Here is a 20,077-nt window from a genome sequence, read left to right as displayed (position 1 = left end):
ACACCTGGCGGTACAGAGATAAGCACAGATCCCCATTTGCATACTAGGGCAGAGAGTCAGCTCCATAGATCAGCAAGATTGCAAGGGAAACAGATATAGAGAAAGTTCATGGGAAATGCCATGACTTCATACTGTTGCACTCCAGAACAGGAATAACCCTCTGACTTTAAAACACCACACATTGAATAGGAAAACAATCCTTTTTTATTGAAGATAAGTGAAAACAGCTAGGTAAAAATATGCTTTAAGAAAATAGATTAGTCCAATTTATTTATTTATCGTGTCATTAATAACCATACCATTGTATTACATTTCTAACAGAACAAAACAAACAGATTAAAAAACCACAAATTTTGCAAACTTGGCAGTTGATTAAATGCCCTTTGACCAGTATCTGGCCACTTGGAGTGCCTCTGGTGTTGCCACAAGAAGATCCTCCATTGTGCATGTCCATTAAGGAGTCCAATAAGGTAGGAAGATAAGCAGGAACAAAATATTCCAAGGTAGGGTTCAGCAAAGTTCAAAAGTAAGATCCAGACTTTTGTAATACAATCCGAAGTACCAGGAAAACATTAATCCACAGTATGAGTATATAAGCACAAGAGAAAGAGTCAAGACATGAACAAGAAATCCTTAACATGAATCTTCCAAGCAAGGCTTCCATAGGACAAGAACAAGGACTTTATATCTCTCCATTAGGCTATTCCCAGCACCCAGAAACTGGTTTCATTTTCCTTGACTGCCTCTCCTCCTTATCTCTCTATGCCTTGCAGAACACCGAAGGCCTCGGCCGAGCTGTCTGTTTTGGTTAATTTCCAGCCATCTGTCTATTTGCTCACTATCTATCTGCTCATTAGTTTCTCCAGGTACCAAGTTGTTTTCAAACCCCAAATCCTGGGAACTCTCTGGGTCAGGGAGTAAACTATCATCCCTAAACCCTGTAGGAACATTCTCATGGGAAACTACACTTTAAACTGGTGTCCCTATGTCATTCTCTGCATTCATATCATTGACCAGACCATTGCCATCTTGATACTCAGTGACATTATTCCCCACATCTAAAGCACCTTGATCATCTTGAAACACAATCACAGGTTGAACTCCAGCACATGTCTGCTTATTAACAGCCAAATGTTTGCCTAAATCAGTTCAGGCAACAGTGGTGTTTGACAGAGAACCAAAGCATGACTTCTTGTGTCAAGTCAAGCCCTGTTTTTTGATTTAAGTATCTTGGAAGGTTTTTATATTCTTGTTCATGATTCTTGCTCAAGTTTTCTAAGGATATCTTTTGCTTATTGTTTTATGCTATTGTGCTGTCGCACGCTGGGCCTCTGCATAAGACTGTAGACAGGACATAAATTCTGTGTGCCCAACGGGACGCCGGGCCTGCATCAGATTAAAGGCCCTTAGATTCCCCCAAACAGAGTCTTTAGATTGCTTAAAGTTAATCCAACAAAGTTCTTTATTGATGAAAACAAACAGGTACTTTCAAGCTTTCTTAACAGTCTATTGGCTCTTGCAATCTTGTTCACTGGGAACAGGCACTATCTTCTTAACTGTATATTAACTAATGGGGAAATCCTTAACTTCTAATCTGGGCAGTCTGTACTTGCCTCTGTTGGCGTGGAGCCCCTGCACCCGGTACCGTCTGGCTTCCGTGAGTGACCCTTACCAAGCAGAGCTTTGTAGACTGGAAAAAGGAGTCCAGGTTTAGGTGATGGCTGGCTGAAGTCCCTCAGCCAAGCTGTGGGCCTTTTCTCCCTGGCCAAGCTGTAGGGTGGTATAACCCCAGCCAAGCTGTAGAAGACGAAGCTTTCTACAGGAGCTCTTCGTTTTATGTCCTGTGCGAAAGGCTTCTCTGTGAGAACTGAACCAAAAAGGCTCCTATTCCCTCCAAAACTCCAAAAAGGGGCGGGACCAGGGAACCTAATGATAATTGACAGGTGGCTTGCCCTATGATTGCAAACTATAACAGGAAGCCACCCTGCTGCAAAATCCCAAGCCTGGGATTGCAAACAAACATTTAATGCAAAGCAAACAGAATTGGAGCTCCTGGTACAGCTGTTCCAGAACACTATATTTATGACGTTTTTGCTATTGCTGGGCTGTGTGACGTGGATTTTCATGAGACATTTGGAATCTAGTATAATGACTGATAGAGAAGTAATCTGTAAGGATTCTGTGACTTGGAGAAGGGGAAGGAGGATGGATAGGATCAGGCAAATTTTTAAATTGTGATTTGTTACTGTATTGTGATGTTGCATGTAATTTAGAAAGCCAATAAAAATAATATTTCTAAATTAAAGAAAGAAAGAAAAACCACTCTGATGGATCCTTGCTTTAATACGTTGGTCAAGTCATGCCATGTCCAATGAAAAGGAACGGGGAGCTTTAGGACTGATAGTAGGAAGCACTTGTTGTCGCTTCCTATGATCAGTGGCATAGCATAGGCAGCTGCTTTCTAGCACATCTAACAATTTGTCCATTTAGGTCAGTCTTGCCTTTTATGACCAGAGGCTGCTCTCCGGAGAGGCTCAGGGGAGGGAAAAACTTGTGCCATTGCCTGGTCTCTGATCTTTTGCTATTTAGAGATTTCAAGAGGGACTTCATGTGTGCAAAGCATGAACTGTAATAATGAACTGAGATCTATTTCAAGAAGAGAGTCAGGAGTCCTCCTTTGCACTTGAATGTTTGCTGCACAAAGGAATGCATTTTACATTTGTTCTACTATGGTAGAGTGAGCCATCTTGGTGCAGGGTTGAATCCTAGAGTTGGAAGACACCCAAGGGGCATCCAATCCAATTTCCTTTATTTATTGTATCAGAAGAGAGCCAAGGGTACAGTTGTGATGTATTTAAAAACACAAGCAAAGTTTTAAAAACCTCTGGTGTTGCTATAAGGAGGTCCTCCATTGTGCATGTGGCAGGGCTCAGGCTGCATTGTAATAGGTGATCTGTGGTTTGCTATTCTCCACACTCACATGTTGTGAACTCCACTTTGTGGTCCCATTTCTTAAGGTTGGCTTTGCATCTCGTGATGCCAGAACGCAGTCTGTTCAGCGCCTTCCATGTCGCCCAGATCTCTGTGTGCCCAGGGGGGAGTCTCTCATCCAATATCAGCCATGGGTTGAGGTTCTGGTTTTTAGCCTGCCACTTTTGGACTCTTGCTTGCTGAGGTGTTCCAGCGAGTATCTCTGTAGATCTTAGAAAACTATTTCTTGATTTAAGACATTGGCATGCTGGCTGATATCCAAACAGGGGATGTGTGATGGCACGAGTGGCGCCACCTGTGTGTAGAACTGTTAGTTGCAAGATTTAAACTGTTGTATCATGCTTAATCCTGCCTTTTTACCCTGCTTATGTATAGTTGGATGGATTGGTTACTTATAGCTGTCAATCAGTACTGTTTGGCTCCACCTCTTCCTGCAGGAGGGGAGTGCTTCCTTTCTTTTCATTCTGCCATCAGAGTTTCTACCAGATGGATGTGAGTAAGAGACTTGACTCTAAAAGACCCTGATTTAAATTATCTCTCAGCACCAGTTCTGAGGTTTTTTACCCTTGAGACTTGTGCTTCATGTTCAGACCAACCTGAACTACGTTGGAAGTCACAAGCGCCTTCAAACCAGTTCTTTTGGCACCGGAGGAAGATCCTGAGTCTTCAGACAGGCCATTTGAACTGGGGTTGTGGTTTGCTCCGGCATTCACAGCCATTGAGGAAAGAGGAAACTTGGAAAAGCTACTCAGCTTCAAACTCCTTGGATCCAGGACTGATTGAGACTGTAACGTATGTTTTCCTTCACCCCTCTGAAGTTTCCAGCTCATTGCTTTAAAGAAATAACTCTTTGTGATCAATAAAACTTATTTTGAGTTATTTACAGCGTTTTGGGTTTTGAGAGTTCCAGTTTCTTATAGGAGGGCAAGAAGCAATCCCCTGGGGAAAGATGCCACGTCCATGCCTCCTTCATTAAGAATTATAGCCCCCAGGCGCGACACCACAGGATAAGTCAGAGATGTCACTGGTCCTTTATTATTGGCCGCTACTTCCCGGCGGATATCAGGTGGTGCAATACCGGCTAAGCAGTATAATTTCTCCAGTGGTGTAGGGTGTAGACATCCTGTGATAATGTGGCATGTCTCATTAAGAGCCACATCCAATGTTTTGACATGGTGAGATGTGTTCCATGCTGGGCATGCATACTCAGCAGGAGAGTAGCAAAGCGCAAGGGCAGATGTCTTCACTGTATCTGGTTGTGATCCCCAGGTTGTGCCAGTCAGCTTTCATACGATATTATTTCTAGCACTCACTTTTTGCTTGAGGTCACTACCTCTGAGGATGCTTGCCATAGATGCGGGTGAAACGTCAGGAGAGAATGCCTCTAGAACATGGCCATATAGCCCGAAAAAACCTACAACAACCCAATAAAGAGGACTGTGTGATGTATCGGCAAATACTGTGTGCAGATCCAAGCACGGTGGCCTTTTGCTGGTGACAGATAGTAATTTAGTCAGCGCTGATTGTTTTTAAGTGCAGGCCAAGGTCTTTAGACACTGCTTCCAGTGTGCCAATCACCACTGGGCCCACCTTGACTGGCTTGTGCCAGAATCTTCGCAGTTTGATCTTTAAATCCTCATATCGTGTAAGCTTTTCCAGTTGTTTCTCATCAATTCTGCTGCCGCTTGGGATTGCAACATCGACGATCCACACTTTGTTTTTTTCCACGGTTGTGAGGTCAGGAGTATTGTGCTCCAAAACTTTGACAGTCTGAATTATTATTATTTTATTTAAAAATATCATTAATATTAAATTATTAGTTCTGCAGTGTAGATCCATCCTTCAGTGCCACGGAAAATGCCATTCCACTGTCTCTATTGAGGAAATAGTCATTCTACCTTATGGACAAAGAATGGGAAAGTGCCATCTTATCCATTACCCAAGTAGCCAAAGGTATTGGGCTGACTCTGGTGAATAAAAGGACTCTGTGAATCTCTTCCACATCACTTTAAAAGATATTCAGAGCAATCCCCGTTCCCTTAAGCAATGGCAAGTAGTGGCTTGTGTGACTGAGATGGTGTCAGTGAGATAGTAAATCTTCTTCAGGTTGTGTGACTGAGGTGGTGTCAGTGAGATAGTAAATCTTCAGGTATGTACTTTAAAGAGCTATCCAAGGTACTGAACATATTGGGTGGATAGGAAGCCACCAAATACTACGACCCACTCTGAAATCCATTGTTCTGTTACTACTATTATTGTTATTTTTATTATAATTTCCTAACATGCACCTACTAGTGAGCTATGCACATTTACATTGGACTCAAATCTGCATAGCTCCCTTTTTGGAGGTGTTGCAGATACCAGAATGCTTTACTGGTTATGCAAGGACCAAATGGTCCCGCCAACCCAATTATTAGTTGCTGCAGACCTCCAAGTAAGACTATTTGCTAGCACAGTGTTTCTCAACCTGGGGGTCAGGACCCCTGGGGGGGTGGTGAGGGGGTTTCAGAGGGGTCGCCAAAGACCATCAGAAAACACATATTTGGCAGAGAAGGCTGAAGATCTCTCTGCCTGTCCTCATCCTTGTTGGTGTTAGTGAATGACAACTCCCAGAATTCAAAAACAGCCCCCCCCCCAACCCCACCAGTAGTTAATGTTGGCCATGTTGGTAGTGTGCCAAGTTTGGTGCAGATCCATTTTGGGCTGGGTTCAGAGTGCTATTTGATTATAGGTTAACTATAAATCCCAGCAATTACAACTCCCAAATGTCAAGTTTGTATTTTCCCCAAACTCCACCAGTGTTCACATTGGGGCATATTGAGTATTCATGCCAAGTTTGGTCCAGATCCATCACTGTTTGAGTCCACAGTGCTCTCTGGATGTAGGTGAACTACAACTCCCAAACTCAAGGTCAATGCCCAACAAACCCTTCCAGTACTTTCTCTTGGTCTTGGGAATTCTGTGTGCCAAATTTGGCTTGATTCTTTTGTTGGTGGAGTTCAGAATGCTCTTTAATTATAGGTTAACTATACATCCCAGCAACTACAAGTCCCAAATGACAAAATGAATCCCCCCCCCCCCCAACCCCACCAATTTTCAAATTTGGGCATATTGGCTATTTGTGTCAAATTTGGTCCGGTGAATGAGAATACATCCTGCATATGAGATATTTACATTACGATTCAAAACAGTAGCAATATTACAGTTACAAAGTACCAATGGAAATAATGTTATGGTTGTGGGTCACCAACACATGAGGAGCTGCATTAAGGGGTCACGGCATTAGGAAGGCTGAGAACCACTGTGCTAGCAGATGAGGAGCAGGATATGGTGCCGAATCTTCTAGCTCTGTCCTATGGTTGAACATACAGCAATGACACACAGTCCCTGATGTTTTTCCTTGCAGGAGAAGAAGGAACCCAAGCGCATGGTGAGAGCGCCAGCCAGGAGAGCCACCCTCAGACCCGGTGCGAGTCCTGTACGTCCACGTTCCTCAAGATCGTCTGGGGATTTCTGATCATTTTGTCCGTCTCATCCTCTTGGGTTGGGACGACGCAGATCGTCAAAATCACATACAAAAACTTTGACTATCCATTTTTCATGACTTGGTTTTCCACAAACTGGAACATTATGTTTTTCCCTGTTTATTACTCGGGGCACCTCGCAACTGCACAAGAAAAGCAATCGCCAATCAAAAAATTCAGGTAGGCCTTGCAAATGATATTGAGAGATGGTGTCTTTTGACATACAGCAGGCTTGCATATTTTGTGAGTTTGAATTATATGTGAAGACTCCTTCATTACACAAAAGTCAGGATAGCTCAAGCATAAGCAAACTTAAGGTCTCCCTCTAGGTTTTTTGGACGTCAACTCCCACAATTCCTAACAGCCTACCGTGGTGGTGGTTCCAATACTTTATTATTATTATTATTATTATTATTATTATTATTATTATTATTATTATTAGCTGCCCCTTGCCACATGTTGCTGTGGCCCAGTCTGTGTATATGTGTTTTGTGTGTGTGTATATGTGTGTGTACATATTTGTGTATATATTATATATGTGGTTCAGCGCATGCACTTTTATTTTTTGACCTTTAAAGTCTTTTCTGCTGTGTTTTTCAGTGTTTTAATGAGTGATGGACACTTGTTGGCCTGATAGGTGTATGCTGTCCAAATTTGGTGTCAATTCGCCCAGTGGTTTTTGAGTTATGTTAATCCCACAAATGAGCATTACATTTTTATTTATATAGACTAGTCATCCCCTGCCACGCGTTGCTGTGGCCCACATGGGGGTTCTGTGTAGGAGGTTTGGCCCAATTCTATCATTGGTGGGGCTCAGAATGCTCTGTGATTGTAGGTGAACGATAAATCCCAGCAACTACAACTCCCAAATGTCAAGATTCTATTTTCCCCAAAGTCCACCAGTGTTCACATTTGGGCATATTGAGTATTCACGTAGAGTTTGGTCCAGACCCATCATTGTTTGAATCCACAGTGATCTGGATGTAGGTGAACTACAACTCCAAAACCAAAGGACACTGCCCACTGAACCCTTCCAATAGTTTTTGTTGGTCATGGGAGAACTGTGTGCCAAGTTTGGTTCAATTCCAACGTTGGTGGGGTTCAGAATGCTCTTTGATTGTAGGTGAACTATAAATCCCAGCAACTACAACTCCCAAATGACAAAATCAATTTTTTTGAGTGAAGGACATACATTGGGTTACGTTTTAGATTGTAAGTCGCTCGGAGCACCTTGGTGGAGAGCGACTAATTAAGAAATAAAGTGAAGTGAAGTAAAGGTGTCTTGTTTCCAAATTTGGTGTCAATTCGTCCAGTGGTTTTTGAGTTCTGTTAATCCCATAAACGAACATTACATTTTTATTTATATAGATTATTATTATTATTATTATTATTATTATTATTATTATTATTGTAGGGACTCTGTGGTCGAACTCTGTGGTTTCACACTGATGTGGCATTGGGTGCTGTGTGGTGGTTAGAGTATGTGTGGAGAGAAGGGGTGTTGTTTTGCAGTGTTTGAGGGGGAAGGCATGTAATAGCCCAAAAACAAATAAAACTATTCTATTCTGTTCTATTCTGGATCTGCATGGTCATTCTCAGGCCCCTTCTATACTGCCCTATATCCCAGGATATGATCCCAGATTATATGGCAGCGTAGATTCTTATGATCCCGTTTATTTATTTATCAAGTCAGTATCAACCAGACAATTGTTTTACATTTTTAACACATTTTTAACAAACAGACAAAACAGAGTTTGCAAGCTTGGTAGTTGATTAAATGTCCTTTGACCAGTATCTGGCCACTTGGAGTGCCTCTGGTGTTGCTGCAAGAAGGTCCTCCATTGTGCATGTGGCAGGGCTCAGGGTGCATTGCAGCAGGTGGTCAGTGGTTTGCTCTTCTCCACACTCGCATGTCGTGGATTCCACTTTGTAGCCCCATTTCTTAAGGTTGGCCCTGCATCTCGTGGAGCCAGAGCGCAGTCTGTTCAGCGCCTTCCAAGTCACCCAGTTTTCTGTGTGCCCAGGGGGAAGTCTCACATTGGGTATCAGCCATTGATTGAGGTTCTGGGTTTGAGCCTGCCACTTTTGGACTCTCGCTTGCTGAGGTGTTCCAGCGAGTTTCTCTGTAGATCTTAGAAAACTATTTCTTGATTTAAGTCATTGACGTGCTGGCTGATACCTAAACAAGGGACGAGCTGGAGATGTCACTGCCTTGGTCCTTTCACTATTGGCTGCTACTTCCCGGCAGATGTCAGGTGGTGCAATACCGGCTAGACAGTGTAATTTCTCCAGTGGTGTAGGGCGCAGACACCCCATGATAATGCAGCATGTCTCATTAAGAGCCACATCCACTGTTTTAGTGTGGTGAAATGTGTTCCACACTGGGCATGCGTACTCAGCAGCAGAGTAGCATAGCGCAAGGGCAGATGTCTTCAGTGTGTGATCCTGTTGAAAGCAGATAATACAGTGTAATTTCTCCAGTGGTGTAGGGTGCAGACACCCCATGATAATGCGGCATGTCTCATTAAGGGCCACATCCACTGTTTTAGCGTGGTGAGATGTGTTCCACACTGGGCATGCATACTCAGCAGCAGAGTAGCATAGCGCAAGGGCAGATGTCTTCAGTGTATGATCAGGATAATTTGGGATCAGATCTTGGGATATAGGACAGCTCCAGCCTCAGTGAGGACATATATTTCCAGGTGGACAATGGTCCCGATCAGGGTTCGCTTGAGGCACCTTGACAACAGTTTGACAACACTTCCACTGCCCTGGCTCATTGCTGTGGAATGATGGGAATTGGAGTTTTACACATTCCCTAGCCATCTCTGCTAGGGAATGTGTAAAACCCACTAACTATACCTCCCAGGATTCCATAGCAATGAGTCATGGCATTTACAGTGGTGTCAATGGGCATTAACTCTACAGTACAGATGCAACCAAGGTGTCTTGGAGATGGCATGGGCTCTAGCCAATCAGGGCAGTGTAGTGTTTCAATATTTTATAATGAAATTTATCTGTCTATCTGAATTGCTTTGGCAGATAGCATCATTGTCATGCAAATTGCCAAGCTGGGAGGAAGCTGTGCACCCAAATGAGCAACGAAAGTATTGTGGCATTTTTGCTTCCATTTGACTGTGCTATGACTTTTCCACCTCTTTCCCCACTTTTTTCCCAAACAGGGAATGCAGTCGGATCTTTGGGGAAGACGGTCTGACGCTGAAGCTCTTTCTCAAAAGGACAGCCCCTTTTTCTATTCTCTGGACTCTGAGTAATTACCTTTACCTTCTGGCTTTGAAGAAACTGACAGCCACGGATGTCTCCGCGTTGTTCTGTTGCAACAAAGCCTTCGTCTTCCTCCTCTCGTGGATTGTGTTGAAAGACAGGTTCATGGGTGTCAGGGTAATGACCTCCCCAGTTTCTTTTCTTTCATCTTTGTGCTTTCTATCACCCAATCGGGATTTGGGAGGTAGCCAGAACTTGAAAATGGTGGGACAGCACATGAATAGAATATAAATAGTTCTTTGTTGTGATGTGACAGGGATCACTTTACCTTTCTGCCCCTTTTATGGTTTTGCCATCAGGTTGGTTTGACTTTAATAACTCTAAGAATGAGTAACCTGGAAGACTCCCCTTATTATTGGGGAGCCCTCCTCCTGCTCAGGCCTTGTAAACATGGTTTTCATGGGTTGTTGTAGGTTTTTCCGGGCTATATGGCCATGTTCTAGAGCAGTGTTTCTCAACCTGGGGGTCGGGACCCCTGTGGGGGTCGCGAGGGGGTGTCAGAGGGGTCACCAAAGACCATCAGAAAACATAGTATTTTCTGTTGGTCATGGGGGTTCGGTGTGGGAAGTTTGGTCCAATTCTATTATTGGTGGGATTCAGAATGCTATTTCATTGGGGGTGAACTATAAATCCCAACAATTACACCTCTCAAATGTCAAGGTCTATTTTCCCCAACCTCCACCAGTGTTCACATTTGGGCATATTGAGTATTTGTGCCAAGTTTGGTCCAGATCTATCATTGCTCGAGTCCACAGTGCTCTCTGGGTGTAGGTGAACTACAACTCCAAAAACCCAACGTCAATGTCCACCAGACCCTCCCAGTATTTTCTCTTGGTCATTGGAATTCTGTGTGCCAATTTTGATTCAATTCCATCATTGGTGGAGTTCAGAAGGCTCTTTGTTTGTAGGTGAACTATAAATCCCAGCAACTCCAACATTCCCAGATGACAAAATCAATCACCCCCATCCCACCAGTATTCAAATTTGGGCATATCGGGTATTTGGGATTTGAAAATACATCCTGCATATCAGATATTTACATTATGATTCATAACAGTACCAAAATTACAGTTATGAAGTAGCAACAAATATAATGTTATGTTTGGGGGTCACCACAACATGAGGAACTGTATTAAGGGGTCACAGCATTAGGAAGGTTGAGAAACACTGTTCTAGAGGCATTTTCTCCTGATGTTTTGCCTGCATCTGTGGCAAGCATCCTCAGAGGTAGTGAGGTCCGTTGGAAGTAGGAAAATGGGTTTATATATCTGTGGAATGACCAGGGTGGGACAAAGGGACAGAAATGTTGGACCACTCTCACAACCACCACCATGTCAGACTACACAGAGAAGCCATTGAAATCCACAAGCATGTGGACAATTTCAACAGAAAGGAAGACACCATGAAAATGAACAAAATCTGGCTACCAGTATTTAAAAAAACTCAAAAATTACAACAGCAAAACAACAGAGAGGAAACAAACAAGGACATCTAATCACCTCTCAACAAAAGTTTGCTCCAGGCACTGCCAGGCATATGCTAATCAAGGTGGTCAGTTGAAACATTCACACCTAGCTCCTGCAGACAAGAGTCCTTTGCCCCACCCTGGTCATTCCACAGATATATAAACCCATTTTCCTACTTCCAACAGACCTCATTACCTCTGGGGATGCTTGCCATAGATGCAGGCAAAACGTCAGGAGAAAATGCCTCTAGAACATGGGTATATAGCCCGGAAAAACTTACAACAACCCAGTGATTCTGACCATGAAAGCCTTCAACAATACATGGTTTTCATGGTTGAGGATAAATCTGTTCTGTAGAATGGATGCAGTTTTACCCCACTTAAACTGTCCAAATGCTATGGAATGAAAGGAGTTGCAATTTTACAAACCCTCTTGTGTTCTCTACCAAAGAGTACCAAACTACAGCTCTCATGCTTCCATAGGAATGAGCTATGGCAGTTCAAGAGATGCCAGACTACATTCATCCTATGGTTTAGATCAGGCATGGCCAAACTTCGGCCCTACAGGTGTTTGGACTTCAACTCCCACAATTCCTAACAGCTGGTATCTCCCTCTAAGAACCGGTGCGAGCACTAAGATCTGCTGGGGAGGCCCTTCTCTCTCTCCCACCTTTGTTGCAAGCAGGCATGTGGCCAGGGGGGGGGGAGCTTGGGGGTCTTCAGCCCCCCCCCCCCTGAAATTCTCATAGTGGTTTGCGAGAAGGTCTTACTGGTGCATTATTTAAACTGTTACGTTTATTCATATCATGATCTGATCACCATGCTCAATATATCCCATATGCATGGGGGTATTGGGGTAACAATACAAAAGGTTTGCTAGGGTAGACCCTCTTTCACTCAGACTCAGCCCCCCCGAACCAAACCCAGCCCCCCCCCCCCCCCGAAACAAAATCCTGGCTACGGGCCTGGTTGCAAGCATGGTTGGTGGGAATGAGAGAGAGGGCCTTCCTGGTAGTGGCTTCCCCGGCTCTGGAACTCTTTCCAAGGAGATTAGATTAGCTCCCACCTTGTCTACCTCTCGGAAAGATCTGAGGACTTGGATGTTCCAATGTGCCTTCGGATAATGGTTCAACTACTGATCAAGTCTGCCTAGCTCTCATCTTTTGGTAGGATCTCCAGCACTTTATTCCCAGCCTCCAGCCTTAATGTTTATGTTGCACTAGTCCTGCCCTATTAATCTCAAATTTGCACATGCCCACTTTTCTCAGCCATTGGTTGTTTCTTGTTTGGTTGTGTTTTACGATGTCATAGATTTTATTGGTTTTATTGTTTTAATATAGTTGATTGTTATATGTTTTTCAACTATCTATCTATAGCTGGGATGCTTAGAGTTTAATCCAGTTGGTAGTCTCATTGAATCAACTGCAGGATGATAAGTCAAGACTTACGTCTTGGTTGACTAAACATCTCAGTTTGGCAGAATTGGATAAAGTCTCTTGCTTTTGAAGTAAAAACAGATCGATACAAAGATTTCAAGATAACTGGCAGCGATTTTTGACTTGGGAAGATTGGCTGCTAACAATTTTTATGGTAAACTACTAAAAGTGGCGGAAAGAAGAACATTGATGAGACAAACGATATTGACTATAACTATTAAGTGGAGATGAGATTTTTAAATATGTGAGGCCACGTTTGCACTGCCATATGATATCCAGATTATCTGCTTTGAACTGGATTATATGGCGGTATAGATTTCGGAGCCTCCAGTGGCGCACTGTGTTAAACTGCTAAGTTGCTGAACTTGCTGACCAAAAGCTTGGTGGTTCAAATCCGGGGAGCAGGGTGAGCTCCCGCTGGTAGACCCAGCTTCTGCCAACCTAGCAGTTTGAAAACATGCAAATGTGAGTAGATCAATAGGTACTGCTCCGGTGGGAAAGTAACAACACTCCATGAAGTCATGCCAGCCACTTGACCTTGAAGGTATCTAAGGACAATGCTGGCTCTTTGACTTAGAAAGGAGATGAGCACCAACCCTGAGAGTTGGAAACCTTCACCTTGAGCTATGGATCCTTGGGTGCTTTTGGATAGTGGGGCATTTTCGCATACTGTTATGCATTTGAAGAGCTCTCAGAGTGATTTTAGGGCAATAATTGTCCCAAAATTGCACAAATGTTGGGGAGGATTGAAGACATTTAGTGTCCCATAAAAGTGAGATCCAGGGCATGTATGCATCTGGGGCACACATTTGCCATAGATATTCCACAAAGGTCATTGTTTCAATGGATACACCCTGGAGAAGGAAGAAGTGGATGGAAATTGATAATCTGGAGTATATGGCAGTGTAGAAGGGGATTGTGTTGTTAATCCCACCTAGTCCAGACCATGCAAACCAAAGTGAGTAACAACAACAACAACAACAACAACATATTATTTGTATTCCACCTTTCTCACCCCGAAGGGAACTCAGGGCAGATCACAGTCCACATACACAGCAAACATTCAATGCCATTTTGTATAGACAATACAGAGTCAGAACAGAAGGAGTTGTGTTGTTTTGACTCAATGTCCAGCTTTTTGGTGCCATGGAAAGTTAGGCTCAAATCCAGCCACAAGGGGTGCTGTCGCTCCATCCTCTGTGACGCAGAGCTATCACGACTTCCTCCTTCCTTTTGGTCGTCCAACATTTTGTCATCTTCTTTCTTTATGGCATCATAAAATACCTTCCATGCTTTTAGCAGTACTTAATTTCTCTAATTACAGGTAAAGCTGTTTTCTAACTACTTAGGTCAATAGTAAGCTGGGCTGACAGTCAGCAGCTCACACTGATCCGGGAAACCTTTCGGTTAATAGATCTTATTGCTGGTGATTTACCAGCTGTGCAAAACTGAGGCTGTTATCATGAGACGGCGTGACTCTTGGGGGGAAAGGTGATGATGCTGAGGAATGTTTTGCTCAGTAAAAGATTCTGGAGGCAGCTGCTGTTTACCTTGCCTGTTATGATCAGGCACAGTAGGGTTGGCTAGAATGAAATACTCCACTGCTTTTTTTCAAACTTAAACTTCAGCTGGATCTACACTGCCCTATATTCCAGGATATCATCCCAGATTATCTGCTCTAAATTGCATTATATGAGTCTACAATTATTTATTTGTTTGCCATATTTATATCCCGCCCTTCTCAACCTTGAAGGGGACTCAGAGGCACAATTCAATGCCATACATTACATGCAATACGTATCCAGCAAATAAAAAAAACATACACATTAAAACATCTGCTAAAAACATATCAACATTAAAATCATTAAAATCAGATTTTGTAGTCCAGGCCATTCCAGTTATCATTGCACCATTCTATGTTCACATATTGCACTGATTAATTATCCAAATGCTTGGTCCCACATACAAGTTTTCAGTTCCCCACCCCCCCCCCAAAGGTCAGGAGGAAAGGGGCTAATCTGATGTCACTAGGGAGGGAGTTCCACAGCTAAGGGACCACCACTAAGAAGGCCCTGTCTCTCATCCCCACCAACTGCACCTGCAAAGGAGGTGGGACCGAGAGCAGGGTCTTCCCAGAAGATCTTAATTTCTGAGGTGGTTCTACAGGGAGATGCCAGATAATATGGGATAAGCAGATAATCTGGGATCAGATCCTGGCATAAAAGGCAATGTAGATTCAGCCTTCATTGCAGATTACTTTTGCAATCTGAGACTGAGGGCATATCTACATTGGCTATTTAGGTCAGTGTGAAACCAGCCGAGAAGGAAGCAATTTCCCTGTATGGATGATTACATGTGAAGTCCTGAAACTGGTTCGAGGCACGGATGGTGCTTATATGCACAGCAGAGGCTGGCCTCAAACTGTTTCCAGAATGTGTAGGCTTCAAAGCTGTAGAAGAATCAGGTTTTTCCCACTTTCCATGCCTACAATGTGCATATATGGGCCACTAGAGCACACATTCCTCAATCTGTTTTGCCATGTTTTGTTTGGGCGCACTGATGTGCATTATGGGCTCTGTTTCAGAGTATCTCCTGACTTTGCTTGTTGTTGTTCATTCGTTCAGTCATCTCCGACTCTTCGTGACCTCATGGACCAGCCCACGCCAGAGCTCCCTGTCGGCCATCACCACCCCCAGCTCCTTCAAGGTCAGTCCAGTCACTTCAAGGATGCCATCCATCCATCTTGCCCTTGGTCGGCCCCTCTTCCTTTTACCTTCCACTTTCCCCAGCATCATTGTCTTCTCTAGGCTTTGCTGTCTCCTCATGATGTGGCCAAAGTACTTCAACTTTGTCTCTAGTATCCTTCCCTCCAGTGAGCAGTTGGGCTTTATTTCATGGAGGATGGATTGGTTGGACTGGTTGACTTTGCTTATCCCAGTTTAAAGCCCTTAATGCATATTGTGGCGTGAATCATCACAAACCTGTCAAGGTGCCTTCAAAATGAGTGGTCAGTGTAGATGTGTCTTGGAAGTCTGTACTTCGTATTGTTGAAGGCTTTCATGGCCGGAATCACTGGGTTGTTGTAGGTTTTTTCGGGCTATATGGCTATGTATACAGAGAAGCGTGACTGCATCTCTGTATACAAACCCACACGATCTATTCGATCATCTGGAGAGGCCACCTGCATTGCGAGCACGATTGGTGGGGACGAGGGACAGGGCCTTCTCGGTGGTGGCTCCTCGACTCTGGAATTCACTCCCCAAGGACATCAGGCAGGCCCCAACGTTGGCAGTCTTTAGAAGGAGCTTGAAAACGTGGTTGTTCCAGTGTGCCTTCCCAAAATAAGGAAACTCCCAGCAATATGTCCCAAATGCACTTTACTAGAGATCTAGAGAACGGCGCTCCATGCAGTCATGCCGGCCACATGACCTTGGAGGTGTCTACGGACAACACTGGCTCTTCGGCTTAGAAATGGAGATGAGCACCACACCCCAGAGTCAGACATGACTGGACTTAATGTCAGGGGACAACCTTTACCTTTTTAGAGATCTAGAATTTCCTGCATGCCCCACCTATCCCTAAAATGTCTATCCTATTTTACCTGATCATGCCCAACATTTTAAAAGATTTTAAGTACTACATTTGGCCCTGGTTTTAATGCGCAGTGATGTTATTGTTTATGGTTTTTGTTTGCTTTGATCATGAGTTGTTTTTTTATTATTGTACTGTTGTTGTTGTTGTTTTACTGATGTATTTGGGCTCCGCCTCTTGTAAGCCGCACCGAGTCCTTCGGGAGATGGTAGCGGGGTATAAATAAAGGTTTATTATTATTATATTATGTTCTAGAGGCATTCTCTCCTGACGTTTCGCCTGCTTCTATGGCAAGCATCCTCAACCTCACTACCTCTGAGGATGCTTGCCGTAGATGCAGGTGAAACGTCAGGAGAGAATGCCTCTAGAACAGTGGTTCTCAACCTGGGGGTCGGGACCCCTGGGGGGGTCACGAGGGGCTTTCAGAGGGGTCACCAAAGACCATCCAAAAATGTATTTTCTGTTGATCACAGGGGTTCCATGTCGGAAGTTTGGCCCAGTTCTATAATTGGTAGGGATCAAAATGATCTTTTATTGTAGGTGAACTATAAATCCCAGCAACTAAAACTCTCAAATGCAAAGTATATTTCCCCCAAACTCCACCTGTGTTCATTCACATTGGGCATGTTGACTATTCTTGGCAAGTTTGGTCCAGATCCATCATTGTTTGAGTCCACAGTGCTCTCTGGATGTAGGTGAACTACAACTCCAAAACTCAAGGTCAATTACCACAAAACCCTTCCAGTATTTTCTGTTGGTCACGGGAGTTCTGTGTGGCAAGATTGGTTCAATTCCATTGTTGGAGTTCAGAATGCTCTTTGATTGTAGGTAAACTATATATCCCAGCAACTACAACTCCCAAATGACAACATCAATCCCCTAACTAAACACACAGATGTCTATAATATGCAGTAGACAGGAAAGAGGGTGTATGGTATAGATTAGTGTAATACTTCTCATATAGGTATTCTATTTATCCACTTTTCACAAAGTATACTCATAACATATTAAGTAGTATAACTCACATAATTTTACTCCAAACTTGCTAAGATTCTCAAGTATAACTAAGGCTTCCAACTAGGTTAATAATGCATACTTAACATAAAGTTGTACATATAGGTAACACTTATTCTTATAAGAAGACAGAGCCAATTACCTGAGGAAGTATCGAAACTGGCCTGTAGCCGGGAAACCTGTCGTACTCACCCGGCACTACAGATTACGTGACCGTCTTTGACATCTAGGAACAACAACTGTTATAAAGGACTGAAACTATAATTTTGTGGCAAAGGACTTACCCAAGAGTAAATCCACGTCAACTTCACTTGCATGAAGAATTTGAACATTTATATGTGCATTTATTTGTTTATTGACTCCATGAAGATTTAAGAACAGATTTAAGACGACAATAAGACTGTTTTTGAACTTTGGTTGTATTACAGAACCTATACTACTACTATTGTACTGCTAGAATAAGTGTTACCTATATGTACAACTTTATGTTAAGTATGCATTATTAACCTAGTTGGAAGCCTTAGTTATAGAATCATAGAATCAAAGAGTTGGAAGAGACCTCATGGGCCATCCAGTCCAACCCCCTGCCAAGAAGCAGGAATATCGCATTCAAATCACCCCTGACAGATGGCCATCCAGCCTCTGCTTAAAAGCTTCCAAAGAAGGAGCCTCCACCACACTCCGGGGCAGGGAGTTCCACTGCTGAACGGCTCTCACAGTCAGGAAGTTCTTCCTCATGTTCAGATGGAATCTCCTCTCTTGTAGTTTGAAGCCATTGTTCCGCGTCCTAGTCTCCAAGGAAGCAGAAAACAAGCTTGCTCCCTCTTCCCTGTGGCTTCCTCTCACATATTTATACATGGCTATCATATCTCCTCTCAGCCTTCTCTTCTTCAGGCTAAACATGCCCAGTTCCCTAAGCCGCTCCTCATAGGGCTTGTTCTCCAGACCCTTGATCATTTTAGTCGCTCTCCTCTGGACACATTCCAGCTTGTCAATATCTCTCTTGAATTGTGGTGCCCAGAATTGGACACAATATTCCAGGTGTGGTCTAACCAGAGCAGAATAGAGGGGTAGCATTACTTCCCTAGATCTAGACACTAGGCTCCTCTTGATGCAGGCCAAAATCCCATTGGCTTTTTTTGCTGCCGCATCACATTGTTGGCTCATGTTTACCTTCCTGTCCACGAGGACTCCAAGATCTTTTTCGCACGTACTGCTCTCGAGCCAGGCATTGTCCCCCATTCTGTATCTTTGCATTTCGTTTTTCCTGCCAAAGTGGAGTATCTTGCATTTGTCACTGTTGAACTTCATTTTGTTAGTTTTGGCCCATCTCTCTAATCTTATACTTGAGAATCTTAGCAAGTTTGGAGTAAAATTATGTGAGTTATACTACTTAATATGTTATGAGTATACTTTGTGAAAAGTGGATAAATAGAATACCTATATGAGAAGTATTACACTACTCTATACCATACACCCTCTTTCCTGTCTACAACATCAATCCCCTGCCAACCCCACCAGTATATCACGTATTTGTGCCAAATTTGGTCCAGTGAATGAAAATACATCCTGCATTTCAGATATTTAAATTATGATTAGTAGCAGTAGCAAAATTGTAGTTGTGAAGTAGCAACAAAAATAATATTATGGTTGGGGGTCACCACAACATGAGGAACCGTATTAAGGGGTCGCAGCATTAGAAAGGTTGAGAACCACTGCTCTAGAACATGGCCATATAGCCCGAAAAAACCTACAGCAACCCATTCTGTACTTCAGTCGCCACTTCTTCGCCATGCTCTCAATGCTGATGCTGCTAAGAACTTTCAAGCCACATAGAAAGTGAAGCAAGAAAGGGGTGAAGTGTAGCATACAAAGTCTGGACCATTCTGTGACCTTGGAGCAATCTAGACAGCTCGATGGGATCCTCCTGTTTGGCCCAGTCTGGTTTCCAGAATGAACACTGTTGCTTATTACTGTTGGGGAGAAGAGACTTGGAAAGGCTGAGAGGAGATATGATAGCCATGTATAAATATGTGAGAGGAAGCCACAGGGAGGAGGGAGCAAGCTTCTTTTCTGCTTCCTTGGAGACTAGGACGCGGAACAATGGCTTCAAACTACAAGAGAGGAGATTCCATTTGAACATTAGGAAGAACTTCCTGACTGTGAGAGCCGTTCAGCAGTGGAACTCTCTGCCCCGGAGTGTGGTGGAGGCTCCTTCTTTGGAAGCTTTTAAGCAGAGGCTGGATGGTCATGTGTCAGGGGTAATTTGAATGCAATATTCCTGCTTCTTGGCAGAATGGGGTTGGACTGGATGGCCCATGAGGTCTCTTCCAACTCTTTGATTCTATGATTCTATGATTCTAAGACTATGGAGTCAAAAGAAATGTGCACACCTCAATTGCATCACCTTCTTTCTCTTTCCTCCTGGATTCCACAGATAGTTGCAGCAATAATGGCCATCACCGGGATTGTTATGATGGCTTATGCAGATGGGGTCCATGGCGATTCAATTATCGGCGTCGCATATGCTGTCGGATCTGCGTCGACCTCGGCACTTTATAAAGTAGGTTGTTGGCTTTTCTTTTATCTTAAAAAAGCTTCAAATTACACACACACACACACTCAAAAGCAAAACAAGATTGGTCTGGGATGATGGGCTTGCCTCATTTGCATTCTGAGCCAGGGGCATTGGAAGAAAGTTACAACACAGATAATTAGTTTGTCGCCACCAAGGATTCGGCTTGGCTTCCCTTTATCAAGCCTTAATGAAA

The 20,077-nt window shown here is 43.5% G+C and overlaps 1 protein-coding gene across 4 annotated transcripts in view; it reads left to right on the top strand.

The window, feature by feature from the left end:
- SLC35F4 (solute carrier family 35 member F4) overlaps nucleotides 1-20,077 on the top strand; it is a 226,586-nt gene that overhangs the window by 196,421 nt on the left and 10,088 nt on the right. For all 4 annotated transcript variants that reach the window (XM_060753612.2, XM_060753594.2, XM_067463093.1 and 1 more), the window contains 3 exons: nucleotides 6,398-6,695; nucleotides 9,698-9,917; nucleotides 19,744-19,869. In XM_060753612.2, coding sequence (XP_060609595.1) covers nucleotides 6,398-6,695; nucleotides 9,698-9,917; nucleotides 19,744-19,869 — 644 coding nt within the window. The remainder of the gene's footprint in view (nucleotides 1-6,397; nucleotides 6,696-9,697; nucleotides 9,918-19,743; nucleotides 19,870-20,077) is intronic.

The sequence above is a fragment of the Anolis sagrei genome, chromosome 1 (genome assembly GCF_037176765.1).
Source record: "Anolis sagrei isolate rAnoSag1 chromosome 1, rAnoSag1.mat, whole genome shotgun sequence".
Lineage (NCBI taxonomy): Eukaryota > Metazoa > Chordata > Lepidosauria > Squamata > Dactyloidae > Anolis > Anolis sagrei.
Note: the sequence above shows the minus strand (reverse complement) of the source record. Positions and strands in the feature narration are given on the sequence as shown.